We start from the raw sequence: 19844 nt of genomic DNA on the forward strand, positions 1-19844 counted from the left end.
CAAATGCAATTTGATGCTGTTAAAACATCAAATCTCCCCACAAATAGAAGGCGATGAAAAATGTTACAATAGCCTATAAAAATTGCCTCAAATGGTGGAACACATCAATCATGACTCAGCGTGAGTGTGTGTTTATTACCCTCTTCAGCTGGGGAGTGTTTTCTTTCCCTTTTTGTGCACAAATGTCTCCTAATTAAAACGCTTTTTGGCATCTGTAAAAGAGGCTCTTTGAAGCGCCGCCCCCTCCGTGGAGGGGAGTGCTCGGATGGCTAATTAGACGCAAAAGAGGCTGGAAGGATGAGTGTGTGTGCGTGTTTGTGTGTTGTGAAGAGCATAAAGGCTTATAACTGATGATGGTGTGCAGCGCATTTTAGAAAATGACCACATTTGATTTGCACGAAAGCTGCCAAAGCATCTCAAACTCAGGGGGTTGTCCATTTTGGTTTGAGAGAGCACTTTTCTGGATTTTGGCTACCACCTCCCAGGACTATTGGAAAATATTAGCATCTAGCACAAGTGCACAAAGTCTGGTACACTTATCGATCATGACAGGACACGTGAAAATCAAAAATAGCTTATATTGTGAGATGTACCTGTCAGCCGTTTTAGTTTCCATGAGCAGTTTTTCAGGACTTCAAGCAGCAATACCTTTTAGTGTTAGACAACAACAGCATCCAGCACCAGTCTGGCACACATATCTATTATGACAGGACACACAAAAATCATCAAACCTATGCTTTGTCTCCAGTTAAGATGATAAAATTACATGTTTATCATGACAGGATGCAACAAAATCATCGTAGAACCCATGATGTGAAAAGCTATTTTGTTTTGAAAATGATGTTTTTCAGGAGAATAGATTGGCCTCTCCTTCCAGATTGTTGGACAATAGCAGCATTCTGCACCAGTCAAACAAACTGACACCAATATTGGCATGGATATCCATCACGGCAGGACGCACGAAAGTCAAATAAGAGCCTACGCTGTTGAACGTTACGGGAAGTTTACCTATTTGTTTCGAAAAAGCAGTTTCTCAGGACTTTGAGGAGCACATCTCTAGTGTATTATGATTTGCATGAAATTCAACACATGTCCATCATAAGCTGCACAAAAAACAATTCAGAAGAATTTTTTTAGGACTTAACGTAGCACTCCCCAGAGTGTTAGCAAACATCCACATCTCTCACCGGTGTGTCTGATTGACAAAATTTACCAGGCATGTCCATCATGACAGGACGCATGAAAATCAAATAACCTAAAGTGTCCTGTAAAACACCCAGGAAGTCAGCCATTTTGTTTTGAATGAGTTGCCTTCTGATTAGTGATTAGCTAAGTGCCTCTCCGACAAGATAATATCAAATATCCACAACCAGCACCAGTGAGTCTTGCATGATATCTCGCATGGTGAATAAGTAGTCGAGTGATCTGGTTTGAAGGTGCCATAAAACACCCAATTTGTAGCACTCTTGACAGTGTCAGCCCCCCCCCCCCACACACACACACATGCAGGCGCACACGCACACAATATACACTCTTTTACCGTCACACTCTCACACACCTACATTGCCGATACGCCCACACAAAGACATACACACGCAAGCACATGAACAAACGCAAAAATTTCACTGTCGCCGCTTATTAGATATGGCGGCATAAAATTAATTAACAGCTTAATCGCGCACACATCCACACATGCGCACACTATACTAAGGGGAGAAGGCAGGTACAAGCTTTTAATTTGAAGCACAATTTAATACTGCTTAAACAGGCTTATGCCTACTGTGTCTGCCTCCATGTGCGTCTGTGTCCCTGGCCATTTGAGTAATTGGCTGAGATGGAGGGATTGGAATCAGCGGCAGAATCATCTGTTCCTCCGTCAGCTGAGCTTTCTCTTAATTAAACTCTCACTGTGTGTGCGCGTGTTTGAATGAATGCTAGTTATTTGTCATGTCACCCTGCACCGGCAGGAAGACGATAGGCTTGCCATCCACACATCCTATTCTGACACACATACACACACACACGCGCGCGCACGCACGCACACATCCACGCCGGGGTTCTGTTCATAATGAATTTCCAGTGAGAGCAGCAGATCCTTGAAGGCACATTTTGCTGCACAATTGATAACGAAAAACAAATCCTAATCTTGAAAGGCAAATAAATAAAGACTAATTAACTGATTTAGTGTTTGTTGGAGGGGGAATTGTTCATCATCTGTAGGATAAAAGATGCTAATTGGACAAGGGCTGTTGAAATATGTCCCGTAATTTGCCATTCAAGCGGCGTTCTTTCATCTTCATGGTGTTTGGCGACACGACAATGCGTCCCCACGGCATTGTGAAACTTTCCTATCCTGACAAAATGACAATCATTCTTGAAAAAAAAAAAAAAGGCCTTTTTTCTTTAAAATATACGAAACCCAATTCCACGCTTCATAATATCATCTTAAATTACAGAGAATCTGGAGAGATCTCTGCATGGAGGCGGCAAGCCCAAAACCAACATTGACTCCCCGTGACCTTCGATCCCTTAGGGGGCACTGTATTAAAAACCAGCATCATTGTGTGAAGGATATTGCCATGTGGCCTCAGGAACATTTCAGAAAACCATTGTCAGGTAACACCATTTGTTGCTACATCAACAAATCCAAGTCAAACTCGACAATGTAAAGCGTAAGCCAAATACCAACACCAAGAAACGGCACCGGCCAACTTCTCTGGGCCGAGCTCATCTGAGATGGACTGATGGAATGTGGAAAAGTGTGTTCTGGTCTGACGAGTCCACATTTCAAATTGTTTTTGAAAATAATGCATGTGGTGTTCTCCAGGGTAAAGAGGAAAAAAAAAGGACCATCAAGTTTATCAGCACAAACTTGAAAAAAAAAAGTACAGCGTGTTCTCCCAGTGCCTGTGTGGATTTTTTCCGGGTATTCCAGTTTCCTCCCACTTCCCAAAAACATGCAACATTAATTGGACACTCTAAATTGCCCCTAGGTGTGATTGTGAGTGCTGCTGTTTGTCTCGATGTGCCTTGCGATTGGCTGGCAACCAGTTCAGGGTGTACTCTGCCTCCTGCTGGATGACAGCTGTGATAAGCTCCAGCACTCCTCGCAATCCTTGTGAGAATAAGCGGCAAAGAAAATGGATGGCTGGATGGATGGATGCACCAGAAATAATGTGTTCCAGACTAGCGCTGTAGTCCTCTTAAACACGACCACCGCCATGTGTGCCTTCTTGGCACAGAACTCTAAGCGCTATAGCTAGAACTGCTGCCCATCATGGCCTCCACGTTATTGCATGCATGTTGCCACAATCAAGATGGCCACCATATATCAATCCGTTGTCTTTGATGGGAATGTCGCCACATTTAATATGGCCACGACGCGACCACACGCACATCTGTTGGCTGTATCTCATCATAATGTCTATCTCTGACTTAGACGTTCAAGTTTCCCAGTCTCTGCCCGCATTGCGCCATAGCGCAAGGAAAAAATAGTGGTCATTTCTGGAACCAACAGACTTTGTCAACTAAAGTGACAACTGGAAATTATTTTTGGACACATGTACTGTCCAGTTTCTTCTGCTATCCATTAAATCTGGCATATTAGTAGAGGCAGCACAGCAGCCAACTGATTAGGACATCTACCTAACAATTCAGTTCTCACTGTGTGGGTAGTCCGATTTCTTCACACATTCTAAAAACAATGGATGGTAGGTTAGTTGAAGACTCTAAATTGCCTGTAGTTTTGAATGTGAGTGTGAATGATTGTTTGTATATCTATGCCTTGTGATTGGCTGGTGACCAGTTTAGGGTATACCCAGCCTCTCGTCCAAAAATAGTTGAGATAGGTTCCAGCGTGCCCACGACCCTAGTGAGGATAAGCAGTGTGGAAAATGTATGGATGCATACATAGTGGAACCTTGAGAAAAATGACAAATAACAAACATTGGATAAAATGGACCACCGGGACTGAACGATATGTCCAAAAATATTTTACCTTTGTCACTTAAACTTCAATTGCCAAAAGTCTGACAGTTCCAGAACTGGCCGCCATTGTTTACTGGGACTGTGGCGCAAAGCAAACAGAGACTGGCGTGCACGTATTTCTGGGTCAAAGAATATACACACACACAAAAAAAAGTAGCTCCGATTCCAAAAAACTTGCCTTCTGTGCCTATTTGGCAGCCATGTTGAATGTGGGGGATTGACGTGGCAGCCAGGTCATGATGGATATATCTCTTGTCTATTGTACATAGACTCGCAAGCGCAGACAGATAGAACGCATCATGGCGGCTGTGTTAATGCTGAGAAACACAAAATACAAGTCTTTGGAGTCTGGAACATGGTATTATTGTTCAGTAAAGCCAAGCTTTTCACGTTTTCCAACAGATTTGGAACTAGGAAGCACACTAATTCCTTGCAGCTCATGAAGTCAACTCGCTTAAAATGAGTACTGTACCTCAACAGTGTCACCATGACCAAGCACTGCAGCGTAGTAAGTTTGGATGAAATGAGAAACTTTCAAATATATTCAAGATTTTTTTTTAACATTTAAAACAAATGCATACTGTACTGGGCATTTTAGGTCATGACAAAACTGTGATACAACAAAAAAAACTAAATGCAACAATTTTATACTGTTCAATAACGTGTAATAATAATATGGGTATGGCCTCAAAATAAAAAATGCTTCGATGTAATCAACAATCACTTCAGTGTATCAGGTGACCCCTCCTCCCGCCCCTATTAGTCCATTATATCGACATTGTGTGTATAATTACAAAAACTCATCTTTACTCATTACATTAATAAATTAATTTATGATAAAACATTATAATTTTGAGAATTTTTTTTAAAAAACGATATCCTACATTTGTTTTGAAAAAAATATTCATATTTTGGACAATAAGATGCATATCTTTTAAAAAAAAAATCAATGTTGTTCAAAAAAGTATTTTTGTTCCAAATATTACAGATGTTTTTTTTTTAAAGTTGCATATCCTTGAGTAAAAGGGCAGAGAAATAAAAGGAGGACGTCATAATGAGAGAAGACAAATGATAATTAAAAACAACTTAACTTCATCATTTCGGGCTTCAAGGTCAGCTGGATTTCATTATTGGCTAATAAATAAGAACACACACACACACACACACACTTTCTCTCACATGCTCACCATCTACATAGACACATACAGTCACAAATACACTCCTTCAAAAACACACGTACACACACAAGCGCTGACAATCACACAATCTCTCTACACACATACACAAACGTGTGCACGCACATAGGCATGCACACACTCAAATTCATGCAGTTACACACACACTTATACACTCATTAACACACAAACAACCACCACTAACACTCACTTACTCACAGACACACACACACACGCCGATGCACATGCATACATATAAACAGACTCATAGACATGCAAATACACAAACACACAAATATTTACAGGTGTACACACACTTTGTCTTGGTGTTGCTAATTGAGCGTGAAAGTAGCACATCAATGGCGTGATTTAAAAAGCACTTTAATGCTTCAGTCACCTTCCCTCGGACGTTCTGGGGCTCTTTTGAAAATTCGGCCCCCAAAGTCAGTTTTACTTAGTCACAGGGAATTTGGTAGACATGTCTGTCATGAGTAGACCCGCCCCAAAAAAAAGTCATGTCTGAAAATATAAATACATAAATAACATAAAGTCAACCTTTTTGGTTTGAAACATCACATTTTATCATCATTTTAGTCATTTCCAGGCGTGCTTTTTTTTTTTTTTTTTTTGGGGGGGGGGGGGGTTTCAGCCCTGAAGCCAATTTCACTTGCAACATTAAATGTGGGAGGCATGTGTGTCATGAGGTGACCCACAAAAAAATGTCTACAGCGGTCATTCCTGAAAAGAAAAAGGAAAAGTTGGCCATTTGGTTTTGAAGTGTCTATTTACCGCTCATTTTGGTCAGTTCCACAGGTGCTTTGATTTTTGGGGAAATCAAAACTCCCCCAAACCAGTTTCACTTATGATCATGAAATTTGGGAAGGAGGTCAATCCTGAGTAGAACCAGAAAAAAAAAAAAAAGTCTGAAGAAGCCATGACTGAAAGTTGGCCATTTTGTTCGGAAGTGTCTAATTTAGGGTCATTTTGGCCATTTCCAGATGCCCGTAAAAATGCGACACAAATTTATTCCACAAGGTCAAAGCAAACATTATACAATAATCATTTTTACTTCTGTTGTCATTGTGACTACTGTATTTTGATACAAGTAGTTGCTCTGTGATGGATGATAGGGTGTTAAAGACAATGAAGTGAACCTGAAGGAGGTCTCAGCTGTTGTTAAATCCTTCTGGATTAACCCCTTTGTCTTCACTCTGTCTGTGTGTGTGTGTGTGCATGTGGTGGGATGATTTGAGCGATGAGGTCATGGTGAAGTGTGAGCATGCGTGACTTGGTGTGTGTGCGTGAAACAAAGGCTTCTGGGAATATGTGTGTGTATGATGACTTCACTGCTTATGAATGTATTTATGATCAGTGTGTGTGTGAGTCTATGTCTATCTTTGTCTTTGTCTGCACTGATTGTTTTTGCCTGCCACGTGCAATCAACAGCCACTTCATTAGGTACACATCGATCATGAGCTACAGTATTTGGAACCCTGTGTGCAAGCTGGTGTGCAATCACGTGGTCAAGATATTCGGAGCTATGATGGTGTAGGATTCAAGGATTGAAGGTTTTTTTTATTGCCAACTACAAACGCTATATAAAAAAAAATGTCACATGTATAAAATAAAAACATTATATTAAAAAGATGAAAGATGAAACAAGGCTATAAACAATATTTAGTGTCGGTGCAACTTTTAATTTTACAAAATAAAAAATAATCATTAATATAATTCATTACCAATATAATTAGCTGGAATAAGCCCCGGTGCTCTCGTGACCCTTATATGGATGGAATTTATGCATTTGAGCAAAAAGTAAAATTTTAAATTTTAAAAATATTAATTCATCCAATTCAATTAAAATAAATACTGCTCATGTACTGACAGTAAAGTTCCAGGTTAGGCAAAACTGCATTTTTTCCCCCTAACATATGGGCCTAACATTAATACAAAATGTATTGAAATGCATATACTAACAGCCAAATTACTTAAAATCTATTTTATGTATTACACATTTGTGCATTTAATAACTTAAAATTACAATTAGACTTATAATACATTTTCAATTACTTTAAAATGTCATTAAGTACATCCACATTACAAGACTCATTTTTAGGGTTAGAATTTTATATTTAATTCAATAACTATAAAATAAACTGAACTTTTTATTTAGAAATGTTTCACTTGTACATAGTAACAATATAAATGAAATATTGATGTTTCATTCACCAGTCATACATTATTTAAAAAAATACATGAGACAGTTAACATTTTTGAAGCAATACGTCACTCTTTTTTTCAATAAAAGATTCACACTAAAATGAAAAGAAGATGCTGCTACTGTGAGTAATTATTGACAGGTCGACTGACCAGCAAGCAAACAAACGTGAAGTGAGTTCAACTCAGGATGCGCACAGATGGGGTTGCCATGGTGACCAATCACGCCAGGGGACCAAAAAAAGCACCTGGTTTCCTCTGGGGACCTCCATCACCAGCATGGCCTCACCGCAGTCTGACCTCCAGAGATTTTTTTTTTTTTTTTCATTTTTGGGGAAGCGGGCGGGGGGGGCTCACTTTGCTGGAAAGCAGAGCGGTGGTCACATGATTCATGCATGCATGTGTGTGCGTGTGTGCATTAGAGAGCCATCCCGGGGTGAAAAGAGAAACACCCTCCACATTTCCATTTTGCTTTGTCCTGCAGTTCAACCCTAAATAATTCACATGTACTGTGCACACACACACGCACGTAAATGGTGGTCTCGTACTGGCATCACAGTGATGTTCCCTCTTGGAGGAAAAAAAAAAAAAAAAAAAAAATTAGGTCATCTTGGAAGAGTCCCAATTGATTTGCTCGAAAAACAACAGCAAAAAGGACTTTTTCACACAGCTTTAAACAAAAATAAATAAGAAATGATGGACATGCCATTAAGCCAGTCCAGCCTCTGCCCCAAAATTGTTTGTAATCTCCTTCTCAATACGAAAAATAGGACACCATATTATTGCACCTCACAAAAACATATAGCAATGGCAGTTTTTGCCACATGTTTTGTGTCAATGGACATTGCACTACTCCAGTGGATGTGCATAGTTTTCCCATCTGTGGGCAGTACGACATAGACATAGGGCTATTGATGGAGACGTCACAGCTACTCAAAGCTGAAATAATATTAGTTGTTCCTCACAGGAGATAAAAAAGAACAATCTATGAATGTTATACTGTCTGTCTACATGTGTTGTTCCACATAGATGATACTTACTAGCCAGCCTATGGTTTTTCCAGTTATGTGCTAGCTTCAAGCTACCAGAATTAAAGGCTAAGGTATGTGGTTGTTTTAAGGTGGAATTCTCTTTGTTTTATAATTAGGATTGACAGTAAAATTCATCTTGGAGTGGCAATACAGAACTTGAAACCGTGTTTCTGTTGACAAACTGCAGCTTGTTGTGAAATGATGTGAGGTGAGGTCACTGCCCACCGCAAATTTTTGGTCAAAGCAAAAAAAATCATCCACTTGGATGGCCAAAAACTTGCAAAACCTTCGCACAGATCTCACTAAAAAATGGCTTTTACACAAAAAACAAAACATTTTTACCCAACAACACGGCCTCCCGAAATCAATTAACTAGAGAGACCAAAAGGAAAAGAAGAAGAAGATCTGGTGTGGCATACAATAATGGTCTAACAGTTACTGCTTTCAACACAACCCGGTGTGAGAAGAGTGTCAGGTGTCAAATTAGCAAGCATACCAAACAGCGATGAGTGGCTAATTTTTCATTTATTATTTATTTATTTTTTTAAAAAAGATCAGGGAAAATTACCCCATCATCAGCTCTTGGCTTTGACACACAACCCACCAAAACTGGACACTTGACATCCCACAATCAACACCACATCCTGGAATCAGATAACCACCAGCATCTTATGTAGTGTTGAAAACATGTCGTACGGCTTTGCTTCCATCACAAATGTCAGCTTTTACATCGAGCTGCTTTGTGTTAAACCTTTCACACAGCTGTTAAGCCCCCGTTGTTACAACTGTTCTCCAAATTAGATCCACAGCGTGCTTGCTTCCAGCTGACTAACATGCATGATTCTACCTAACGAAAGTCTGCTAGTGTGATGCTAACATAGAGTGTGAAACAGCACAGACACGCTAATAGATATTAGTATTGTTGTTGCAGTGATTCTATCATCCCAAACAACTGCTACTTTATCACACACACTGAGCAGTAACACATGCAAATAGAGTATACAATAATCACAAGCATATCTTCTCTCTGTAGAATAGAAACAATGAACACACAAACACACACACTCCCTCTCTCTCATGTACTCCTTGTGGACTACACTAACCCACAAACCAAAAGTCATCACAGCCTCATGGTGCGTTGCCACGACAACATCATTCGTCTGCTGGCCTACATGGACCACATAGACATAACACAGACTTTATATATACATGTCAAATCACAAAGTACACTACAGACATCCATCACATGGAAATACATCGTGTGTACAGCCATCCTGGAGGGCAACAGGAAGCATCGCCTAATGCTTCCTGTACTTCCTGTAATACAACTTCTCCTTGGTCTACTTCCTGTCCTGATGTTTGTCTTTGTATGTGTCTTAGTTTTGTCTCAGTGCTCCGAGACAAACGTCTGCCATCTTATTCCCAAGGTCATCCTCCTTCCTCCGCATCCAGCCATTTCCTTGAGACACACGCACACGTGCCGACGGACGCACATGCAACAATCATTCATGCATGAAGCTGCACTGGAATGGCGGCACACCGTGTTCTCACACTGTCTAAAACACACACACGCACGCACGCACGTAGAGTGTGTAAAAGATTTGGCAGGCATCGCCAAATGAGCGTCCTGAGAGTCTTTGATGTTGTTGTGCCGCAATCGATTTGGACATAAATGCTGTGTTAGCGTTGGCCTATGTTGGATCGATGGCCGCCACGCAAAGAGAAGTCATCAAATGTCTATCCGAATTGCCACCAGCCTAAATTCTCACTTACACTAATCAAGTGTTTGTGTGTGTCTGTGTGTATCTTGTCACACTATTCCAGAAACAGACAATTTCCATTTTCTCAAAAATATACAGCCTTTACTTAAAAAAAAAAAAAAAAAAAAAATGAAAATTCTTTACGAAAACATGTAATACATCTTCAAGATATATGGGTCGGCCTTTTTTCAATATGTATTTTTAAAAATATCTAAACTATATTATAATTATAAATAAATTCATTATAATTATACACATTTTTCACCTGTTTTTGTTTAAGAATATATGAGTTTTCTTGAAAATAGAGCCTTTTTCTTCAGTCTTGTCCAACTGTGGATGAGAGGCGGGTTCAAGACCTTGAACTGGTCATCGGGCAATCTATCCAACCATTTTCTGAGGTGCTTATCCTCACAAGGGTTGCGGGAGCACTGGAGCCTATTCCGGATATCTTCGGGCTACTTATTTTCCAGCAAATATGTAAATTTTTTTACAATAAAATATCCATCTATTTTTTTTAACCTGTGCCTATTTTCTGGAAACAAATATTTCGTTTGTTGAGGCCCATGTTGTTGGTTTTTTTTAATATTTTCCTGAAAATACCTAACTTTTCTCCCAGACATGCAAGAACACCCCCTTAACAGACCTAACATCTCTCAGCCAGGCCTGCGAGGCAACTATTATTGTTACCATGGTAACACAACTCACAGGGCTAAAAGTTCGTGCACAGCAAAACTTTGTGTAACCTTTATATGTGTGTACTAGTGTGTGAGCTGTTCTGCTAGCTTCAGGCCTTGTTGGCATGCTCGCTCTCTCTTACCACACACACGTGCGCGCACACACACACACACACTTGGAATAATACATTGGAAAAATGTAGGGATGCACATAATTAATGCAGACAAATTTGATTGTGGGGAAGAGATGAATTGTGTCTGTACTGCAATATATGACTGCCACCAGAAGAGGCACTGTTGATTCAATCACGACAATTGGCTGGCTAAAGAAGGAAAATAAAAATGGACTTTTTGATCACCAAGAATTTAGTCGATCCTGTGGGACTGGAGGTCGATTAACTGTGCCTGGAAGTAATTGCGCCACATTTCGGGGAGGAAACAGGAGTTCAGAACATTAATCAAAACAGCAAATCCATCTGTTAACCGTTTGCAGGATTGTCTTTAAGCCATTCATGAAAAAGTGGAGGCCGAAACTTTGTACTTTTACAACCCGGCTGGGTATGTTTGTATGTCAGCTCATTTGCGCGGCGGCTGCTTTGAAGTAGGAAAAGAGTGGCCAGCAATGAATCATGCGCATCCCTTGTGACTTTTCATTCACAAACACACACGTGTAAACGTTCGCTGCCTTCCTGTTTTGTTTTCTTCAGCAACAGGTTTAGGCAGCATCTTTGAAATAGTCAATGACTAACAAACAATAATGTATTTTAATTGACACACACACTCCCTTTTTACATGCAATTTTGTTTTCTCTGGCAGCCTTTTTAGACAGATGCTTGGAAAGAGTTTTTGACCACCAATTGGTCCATCATATTCATGCCTTGTATCTTTTTACTGACACACAAAACTTTGTCGCTTGTTGTGTACCTCCTTTTTTTTTTCTATGTCGGCCAGTTCAAGCAGCCATTTTGAAACGGCCAATGATTCCCAAGTAATTAATCATGCCTTGCCTTTGTGTCTTTTCATTGACACACACACACAAATCTTTTCTGCCTTGCTGTTTATTTCCCGTTTTGTTTTCGATTGCAGCATGTTTAAGCGGCTGCTTTAAAGTCATCAACGATTGCCCAACAATTTATCATCCCAAGTGTCTGCCTTTACCGACACTCACACTAACACACACACACACACACACACACACCGAAACACACTTGAAGGCGCAAGGAGAGGTGGCCACGTGTAAAGATGAGAACGACTTTCACAACCTAACTTTGTGGTCGTGCCTCATTTGTTCCACTTTAACGGCGTTGCACTCCCAACTAGTTTGCCGGGATAATAGTCTCTTATTTAATCTCCCGCGCCGGCGACTGAACGCCTCATTCACTTCCTGAATTACACCCAGGCCAGGCGTGCGTGTGCATGCGTGTGTGTGTGTTACACAGATGAATCAATGCGCAGCTCCACAGGAAGGAGAATGTTAGCAGCAGGCAGGATGATCAATCAAAGGCAGATTGTTTATCAAAGATCAGCTTGCGTTTTCATCACTTTTTTTTCCCCTATCTGTGAAACGTGCTGATCTGCAGTTTGTTTTGCTATGTCTTGCCCTTTGCTTTCAAAGCTTTCGGTGAATGAAATGTCATGTGCGCACGCGTTAAGACCTCAAAAAGAAATTTGATTAAGACGATGACGAGCAGTCATTCAACTTCTCTGTCGCTCACTTCCTCTTTTCTTCATTCTTCGTTTTGTTTCCTCTTTTTGTCTGACCAGGAAGCAGCTGTTCACTTACGCAACAGTGTGTGTGTCATCAAAAGCAAAGACCGACCCTAGGGACACGCATGATTAATTGATTGGTAATCACTGACTACTTTCGGAAGGAGCTGCCTAAACATGTTGTGAGTTGGAAGTAAAAGGAAACTTGGGGTCTTGTTGGAGAATGTTACCAAAAAGGCGTAGACTACCGAACAAATCTTTATTATGAGAGATTTCTGGTACACTTCATGATTTGATGTCTCATGAATGTTGTTAGATACCCAACTGGTAGACTTTGTCACTGATGCATGAAAAAGTGTCAAGCAACCATGCTCCAAATTAAACAGGAATTTAACCCCTTTTCCCATGTAGGTTTCGAAAATTTACTATAAATAAGTGGTTGCGAGTGACAGCAGTCTTACCAATCGACACAAAATTTGGCAACTATGCCTGTCGTGACAAGATGGACAAATGTTTAACAAACACTCATGACTGCAATGGAACAGGAAGACCCTCCTTTTGCTTTGAGATTTTTGAGAATTCACGATGGAAAATGGTTTCATTTCTGTCCCCAACGCAAGTTTGACCAATCAGTATTTAAGTCATATATTGTTGCACAAAATTAAAGTCCACCCTTTCCCACAAATACATTTATTTGTGGCGGTGGATCTTCTGGTATCAGAGGCATCGACATTTCAGACTCCAGCAGGTACAATGGCTGGCATCTCTTCATAGCAGCTCATTCGCTGCTCTTTTTCTTGCATGTATTAGTGTTTTTTTTTTTCTTTTTTGCTGGGAATTCCCACTCCATGTTGAACAAAGGTTATGTACAGTCATCTGGATCTTATGTGTTTCGGATTATGCTGCAAAAAGACAATTAGGGGAAGTACACAAAAGCTGACGCACTGGACCAAGAACATTGTGATATTTTCAATGGAGGTTACTTTCGGCTTGTCCCTTTCGGGGTCGCCATAGCGTGTCATCTCAGATGAACGCACACATATGTTTGGCACAATTTTTACGCCGGATGCCCTTCCTGACGCAACCCTTCTCAGGGAGTGGAGGCCCCAGTGGGATACAAACTCAGACCCCCAGGCTTAGCAAACCAGTGCTCTAACCACTGAGCTACGGGGCCTCCGAGTGATATTTTCAATATTTGGTTTTATTTCATGAATTGCATGTTTTGAAAACAGCAACATTCCTATTTTAAAAAAAAATCCAGTTCTGCTTGTTTACTAAAAAAGAAGCGTTACATATTCAAATAAGACTCGTTCTTTTCATTAACTAAACCTCTTTCCCCTAGGCTAACCCTAAAGTTAAACAAGCTGCTGTTACGTGAACTTATGTAGGGATTTTAAGTCTATAAAAAACAAATATTCGACACAGAAATGGCTATTACTAGATGCTCTGCTTTTGTTTGAAAATGTTTTTGTCTTTTAAAATGATACAAAAGAAATGACCTGTTTTGTCAGCCATCGCAGTCAACACTTATTCACAATCAAATATTATGCAGGTACAGTATAAATGAAGTCATTGTACATCTTTACTTTATATGAAGCTACAGTAAGTAAGCCAATGAGATAAGACTACACGATGCATGGTCATGCTGTAGTCCACAACCCCGGCCGGTCGCCAGATACCCAGCACCACAAATAGATTGCAGGTCCTGAATCACTGAAGACTCAGGGACCCATGCCTGGAATTGAGCAGGAAGTTGGCCATTTTCCTTTCAAGCTGCCGTGTTCTCAAAATTTGATAATATTGCAATTGAAAAAATGTTCTGTGCTTTACTGCTGCACTTGGTATCCCGACGGCAGGCTGGCGAAAAAGTGGAGACGATAGTGCTCCATGTGCGTGTTTCTCGCCGGTCTTATCTCTCGCGTGGCCGTGATTCCCATCGGGAATTCAGCGCAGCGTCATAACAGATCAGCGGCGTATCGGCGTAACGTAAGCGTCTGGAAACTCGGCAGGATCCACTGTGACGCCGCAGTGGATCAATGCATCAATCATAGTGAAAGTAGATGAAACCACGACAGAGAGCAACAAGAAGCTAGGGAAAGACTCTTTTAAGTTGAATGTGGTGAAAAAAAAAGCAGCAGAAAATGTTTGCGTGGCTTGAAAGTCCGGATTTTACTCTCTCACTCACAAATCTCAAAAGGCCATCACATCATTGCCAATCTGCACAGACGCGGCAATTATACGGCGAGGAGGAGCTGCTGCTGTCAGATGCAAAAACGCTAACAGACAGCCCCGACTGTGTGCGTTTAGCGCTTGAGCAAAGCAGTTGATGAGAGAGGACAAAGAAGAAGAAGACACAGGAAGCAATGAAACATGATGAACCCAGTGTGTGTGTGTGAGTCTGCGTGTGTCTTCGCACAAAAAGGATTTCGAGGAAACTTGACACACTGTAGCTCTATATAGTTGAAGGTCCAGTATTTTGGTTATTTAAACCTCCATAAAGTGACTGTCTAACATTGAATGACTATAAAAACCAACAATTTCATTTAAAAAAAAACACCTTGATTTTGTCACAGCTATCTAGAAAAGGCCTCTTTGACCGCTACTTCTGTTTGACACAGTTTTGTATCCGTTTTGTCCATATTTGGCTAAGAGCGCCCCTTTTCCTTTGATTGGTTGCCTTCCACCTGTGAGAGCACACTTGTTTGTTATGTCAATGATTTCCAATCTTTATAGAGGCAAGGCACATATTTTATAATTGAAAAATCCCACAGCACACCAACAAAAGTAAATGTCACCAAAAATGACTTGAATAATAACTGTATGTACTTCCTGCCACATATGCCAATAGAAGAGGATTTTTTTGTTCTGTCTGTCATTGTCATTGTGTCACTGGCATAAATAGATGAATAAAGATACATTAATTCTTGGAATAAATATTTTTTAGCAATAACATAAAATTGGATAACTTCCCATGGCACACTTGAAGAGCGCTCGCAGCAAACTAATGTACGCCGGCACAGTGTTTGGGAATCACTGTGTTATGTTGACAGCGCTGGCTCAGGAGCCGAGAGGGAGGACGGAGATCCTCATGAGTGACATAGATAAGCTCAAGAAATTCGAATGACCTGATCTCAGGCCCTCAGCAGAAAAGCGTCTGGGACTAATGAAGGAGCAGACCATTTTAATTAATATTTCACATGCTTACTAAGGCACCATCGAGGTAAGATTCCGTCCCAAATATTAGCAAAAGTTGGTCGGGCAAAATATGTCCTCTTTAAAATGTGATATTTTTTTGAAAATACCTGTACCGCATTATACATCATATAAAAATGCTTAGTGGTTACAACAAAAATGGACATAGCTCCTTGAACATAAACATGAACGCACACACCATTATGGAGCGGTACTAAGTCAGTCTACCGGAATGCTAATTTTCACTGAAGACGCCATCTACACCATGACTCCACACTAGACTATTTATGTGCCACTGGTTTGGCAGCTCAAAATGTGCTACCTTTTGAGTCAGAAAACTGCAGACTTGGTCAACTCCGTTTCCCTACTAGGTAGAATAACGAACGGTAGAAAAATTCCAACTGCAAGATGAATTGTGAAAGGGGCTACAAGTACCACAAGATCACAATCAGGTCATTTAACAATGTCCAAGCCAGTATACGTTTGACTGCTTTCAAGACATCAGTGTGGCAGAAGTGAGTAAGGTAAGTAAGTTTCTTTTGGCTTGTCCTGTTAGGGGTCGCCACAGAATGACATCTCAGATGAACGCTCATCGTTGTTTGGCACAGTTTTTACACCGGATGCCCTTCCTGACGCAACCCCTCTCGGGGAGCAGAGGCCCCTGTGGGATACGAACCCACGACCCCTGGTTTCATGCTCTAACCACTGAGCTATGTGGGCTCAGTGTGGGAGAAGTGAGTAACTATTGTTATACAGTACACCCCTGTCCTGGGATTACGGAATACCATTTCATACTGGCCCAGTCCCACCTCTGTTGCAACCATTTCATCGGTAAAATAACCATCTTGGTCAACTTTATCCCCAATTCTGTGTTGGTTCTTTTAACACATCCCAGTGAGAAAAGTTACTGACTTTAATAGTGCGAAGGTTTCCACAATATCAATAGGCGGTGCGAAAGGGGGTGACAGATACTGCCAAAGGGCAGCCTCAGAGCAGAGAGAAAAAAAACCCACCCCAAAACAGTTTCTTATAAATAAGAGAAACGAACACTCTATAATATTGTACTTTATAAAAATGGAGTAAAAATATCATTATATAGAATGTAAAGCATTAAACACTTTGCACATCGTGTTCTAATGCTGCACTCAATTCAGTGTGCCGCTCCCTCTGTTGTGTCTACATTGCCCACCGGGAGGGAGTAATGTATAATACAGTCATACATCTTGTACTACTACTAGACTCAGTAAGTTGCTGAAACTTGTCTTTCAAAGAGGATGAAGAATGTTTGCCTGAATAATGCAAGTCATTTACAGCTCCATCAAAGTCATGTGAGTTGTACAATTTACGTGTTGCCCTTCAAACTCTGTGGGCACACGTGCATAAATGATCCGATACTAAAAGTCATCACACCCTTCTCTTTGTACAATCATAACAACGGTAAAGACATCCAATAATTCCGACATTCCCCAATGCATCTCAGGAATAACAACATTTTAATTAGCTGTCTGCTAGAAATGCTCCAATGTCAATGCTCTGAAGGCAGAATCCACTAACAACTTGCCCCCACCCCTCCTTACGTTGTTGGGGGGGGGGGGGCTCTCAGTTGCTACTGCTCTCTAGTAAATGTAGACTTAATGGATGGGACGGGCCTTCATTCACAACTGGAGGCATAATGGACATGTGCCCCCCCCCCCCACCCTAAACACATACACGCACGCACAGGTCACAGCTGTACCCATTCGGTATGCATCAGTGTGGAACCAAAACCAACCACCCAGCCACACACACACACACACACACACACTAATTAACGTAACGTAGTGAGCGTGAATATGATTTACGACGTCGACAAAACATTTTACGCACGCACACACCAGGATGATGATGATGATGATACATAATTCAGTCTGCAAATTCACCGTGACAGGTGTGCATGTATTATTTAGGCAAGGGCGCCAGCGGCCATTAGGAGCGTGCGCGCGCGCTCATCGATCAGTTTGGAGTGGGCGCGCGCATCTACCACAACAGAAAACACTGAACACAAGAAAAACAAGTTCAATTCATGTAGGGAGGAAAGTCGTTATAAACTATAACATGATGGAGATATTTTTTAAACTTGAAAAGAAAAAAAAATGTTTGAAAAAATGACGAAGAAAGCCACGTGACTGTCTTTATAGGTGGGTGCGCGTGCCTGTCTGCGGACCGCGCTGCAATCCATGTGAGTGATTAAATAAATAAATAAAAAACAGAAATAACGACAAGCGAAAGTGGATAGAAGGGCTTTTACACAAGAAAAGATGAATGCAAATGAAAAATATTGGATTTCAAGAAAATGTGCAAACTAACCTGCTGCCAGTTCTCTTCCAGGGAAGGCATCGCGGAGAAATAACCAGTGTCGTGCACCAGTTGGAGTTCCTGGAATATACTGTAATTCGCCAGCACGTCCATGCTTGGTGGGCAAAATTAACAAGAAAAAGAAAAAGGTCCACTAATAAAAGTCCGCACGGAAGTCTCACATCCAAACAATTATTTCCTTATCTCGCGTTTTGGTGGGAAGGAAAACAACAACAAAGAAAACAACTACAGTTGACACATACAAACCCAAAATTAGAGAGCGGTTGAATGAAAATATTCAAAAGAGGAGCAAAATGAAAGTTGGTTTTGTCGCTTGCTGCCTGCCAGTTTTGCTTCCGCACAGGCAGCTCGCCATGCAGGCTGCCAGCGGGTTGCCAGGTCCGCTTCTCCTCCGCTCGCTCTGCGCAAGGCAGGCTGCCTTCGGGTTGCCAGGTTCGACCGGCAGGGGGCGGTGCAGTCACCTGTCAGTCGCTGGCTCTCGTGACCATACAAGGTAAATGAAGTCCGTGACGTTGCGCCGCTCGCTTTAGGAGGGGGCCGCCCGGTGAGGGGGGGAGGGGCGGGGCTGGAAAGATGCTACGCTCGCCATTGGCTGGAGCTCTCTGTCTGGCCCGCCTAAACAAGGAAGGAGGGAGGTTGAGTTATTTTTAGCGGCCTTTAAAAACAGCCGAGCGGGAGCCAGAGCCCTGAGTGTGCCGAAGACCTCGGAGAGAGCTCCCTGGACAGTGAGGAGCAGAAACAAGCATGCTCGAGAAGCAGCGTGAGCGTCCACGTGTCGCGCGAGCACAGCGCAAGCAGCGTGAGCTCGCACGTGAAGCTCAACAAATCGGACGCCTTTTCCTGTCACACGACTTGGAGGCCTTCTCTCTGGCCAAATCCTTTTCATTTTCTTAGCCGCTTATCCTCACGATTGTCGCGGGAGCCTATCCCAGCTGTCAACGGGCAGGAGGCGGGGTACACCCTTAACTGGTTGCGAGCCATCATCGCAGGACACATAGAGACGGAAACTGCCGCATGCACAATCACACCTAGGGGCAATTTAGAGTTTCCAATTAATGTTAACGTTTAATTTTTATGGATGTGTGAGGCACAGAGCGAATATGCAAACTCCAAACAGGGATTGGGATGGGATTGAACCCAGTACCTCAGAACTGTGAGGCCAACGCTTTCCATCTGAGCTCCCGTGCAGCCTCTCTGGCCAAATGTGATGCTAATATTAAACTGATGACAGAAATACCACTGGTCTTCCATGTCAAATCCTACAAAAGTAAGATTTTATCAACTATATTTTTTTAAATGTAGTTTTATAACCATATTCAGGACATGCATGAGGCAAAACACACTACTTGGACAGTATAAACAGGATTAGGTCGTTTGCAAATGGAAACAGAACATCGGTAGGCAAAAAAAAAAAAAAAAAAAATCGTAAAAAAAGAACTTGTGTTTCACTTGATACTTGATATTAATGCAGAAAAAAATGAACAGGGACAAGAATAGTATTTACCATCTAATCATTATTTGTGCTGCACATAATGAGACCAAAAGAAATGTTTTCTATAGAAAAATCTCTTAATTGGAAAACTTTCAGGTAAGCACAGTCATGTATACAATATCAACCTATAAACATTTGAAGCTGTCAAGAACAGTACATTTTTTTCATTTTTTTCAACAATTTAAGTGCAGTACAAACTCTGGCTAACGTTACAATGGATTACAGTAGTAAATATACTCTTTATGTTTTTATTT

General features: G+C 41.2%; 1 protein-coding gene across 2 annotated transcripts in view; it reads right to left on the reverse strand.

Moving 5' to 3' along the window:
* LOC133512351 (Krueppel-like factor 7) overlaps positions 1–19261 on the reverse strand; it is a 32375-nt gene extending 13114 nt beyond the window's left edge. The window contains exons 1-2 of one of the 2 annotated variants that reach the window (XM_061841894.1): positions 18802–19261; positions 18090–18713 (exon numbers count right to left, since the gene is read on the reverse strand). In XM_061841894.1, coding sequence (XP_061697878.1) covers positions 18090–18191 — 102 coding nt within the window. In that variant the 5' untranslated portion in view covers positions 18192–18713; positions 18802–19261. Of the gene's footprint in view, positions 1–18089 lie in introns of both variants that reach the window. The other variant, XM_061841893.1, reaches the window with a different exon arrangement.
* Positions 19262–19844: the final 583 nt, after the last annotated feature.

Source organism: Syngnathoides biaculeatus, chromosome 14, assembly GCF_019802595.1.
Source record: "Syngnathoides biaculeatus isolate LvHL_M chromosome 14, ASM1980259v1, whole genome shotgun sequence".
Lineage (NCBI taxonomy): Eukaryota > Metazoa > Chordata > Actinopteri > Syngnathiformes > Syngnathidae > Syngnathoides > Syngnathoides biaculeatus.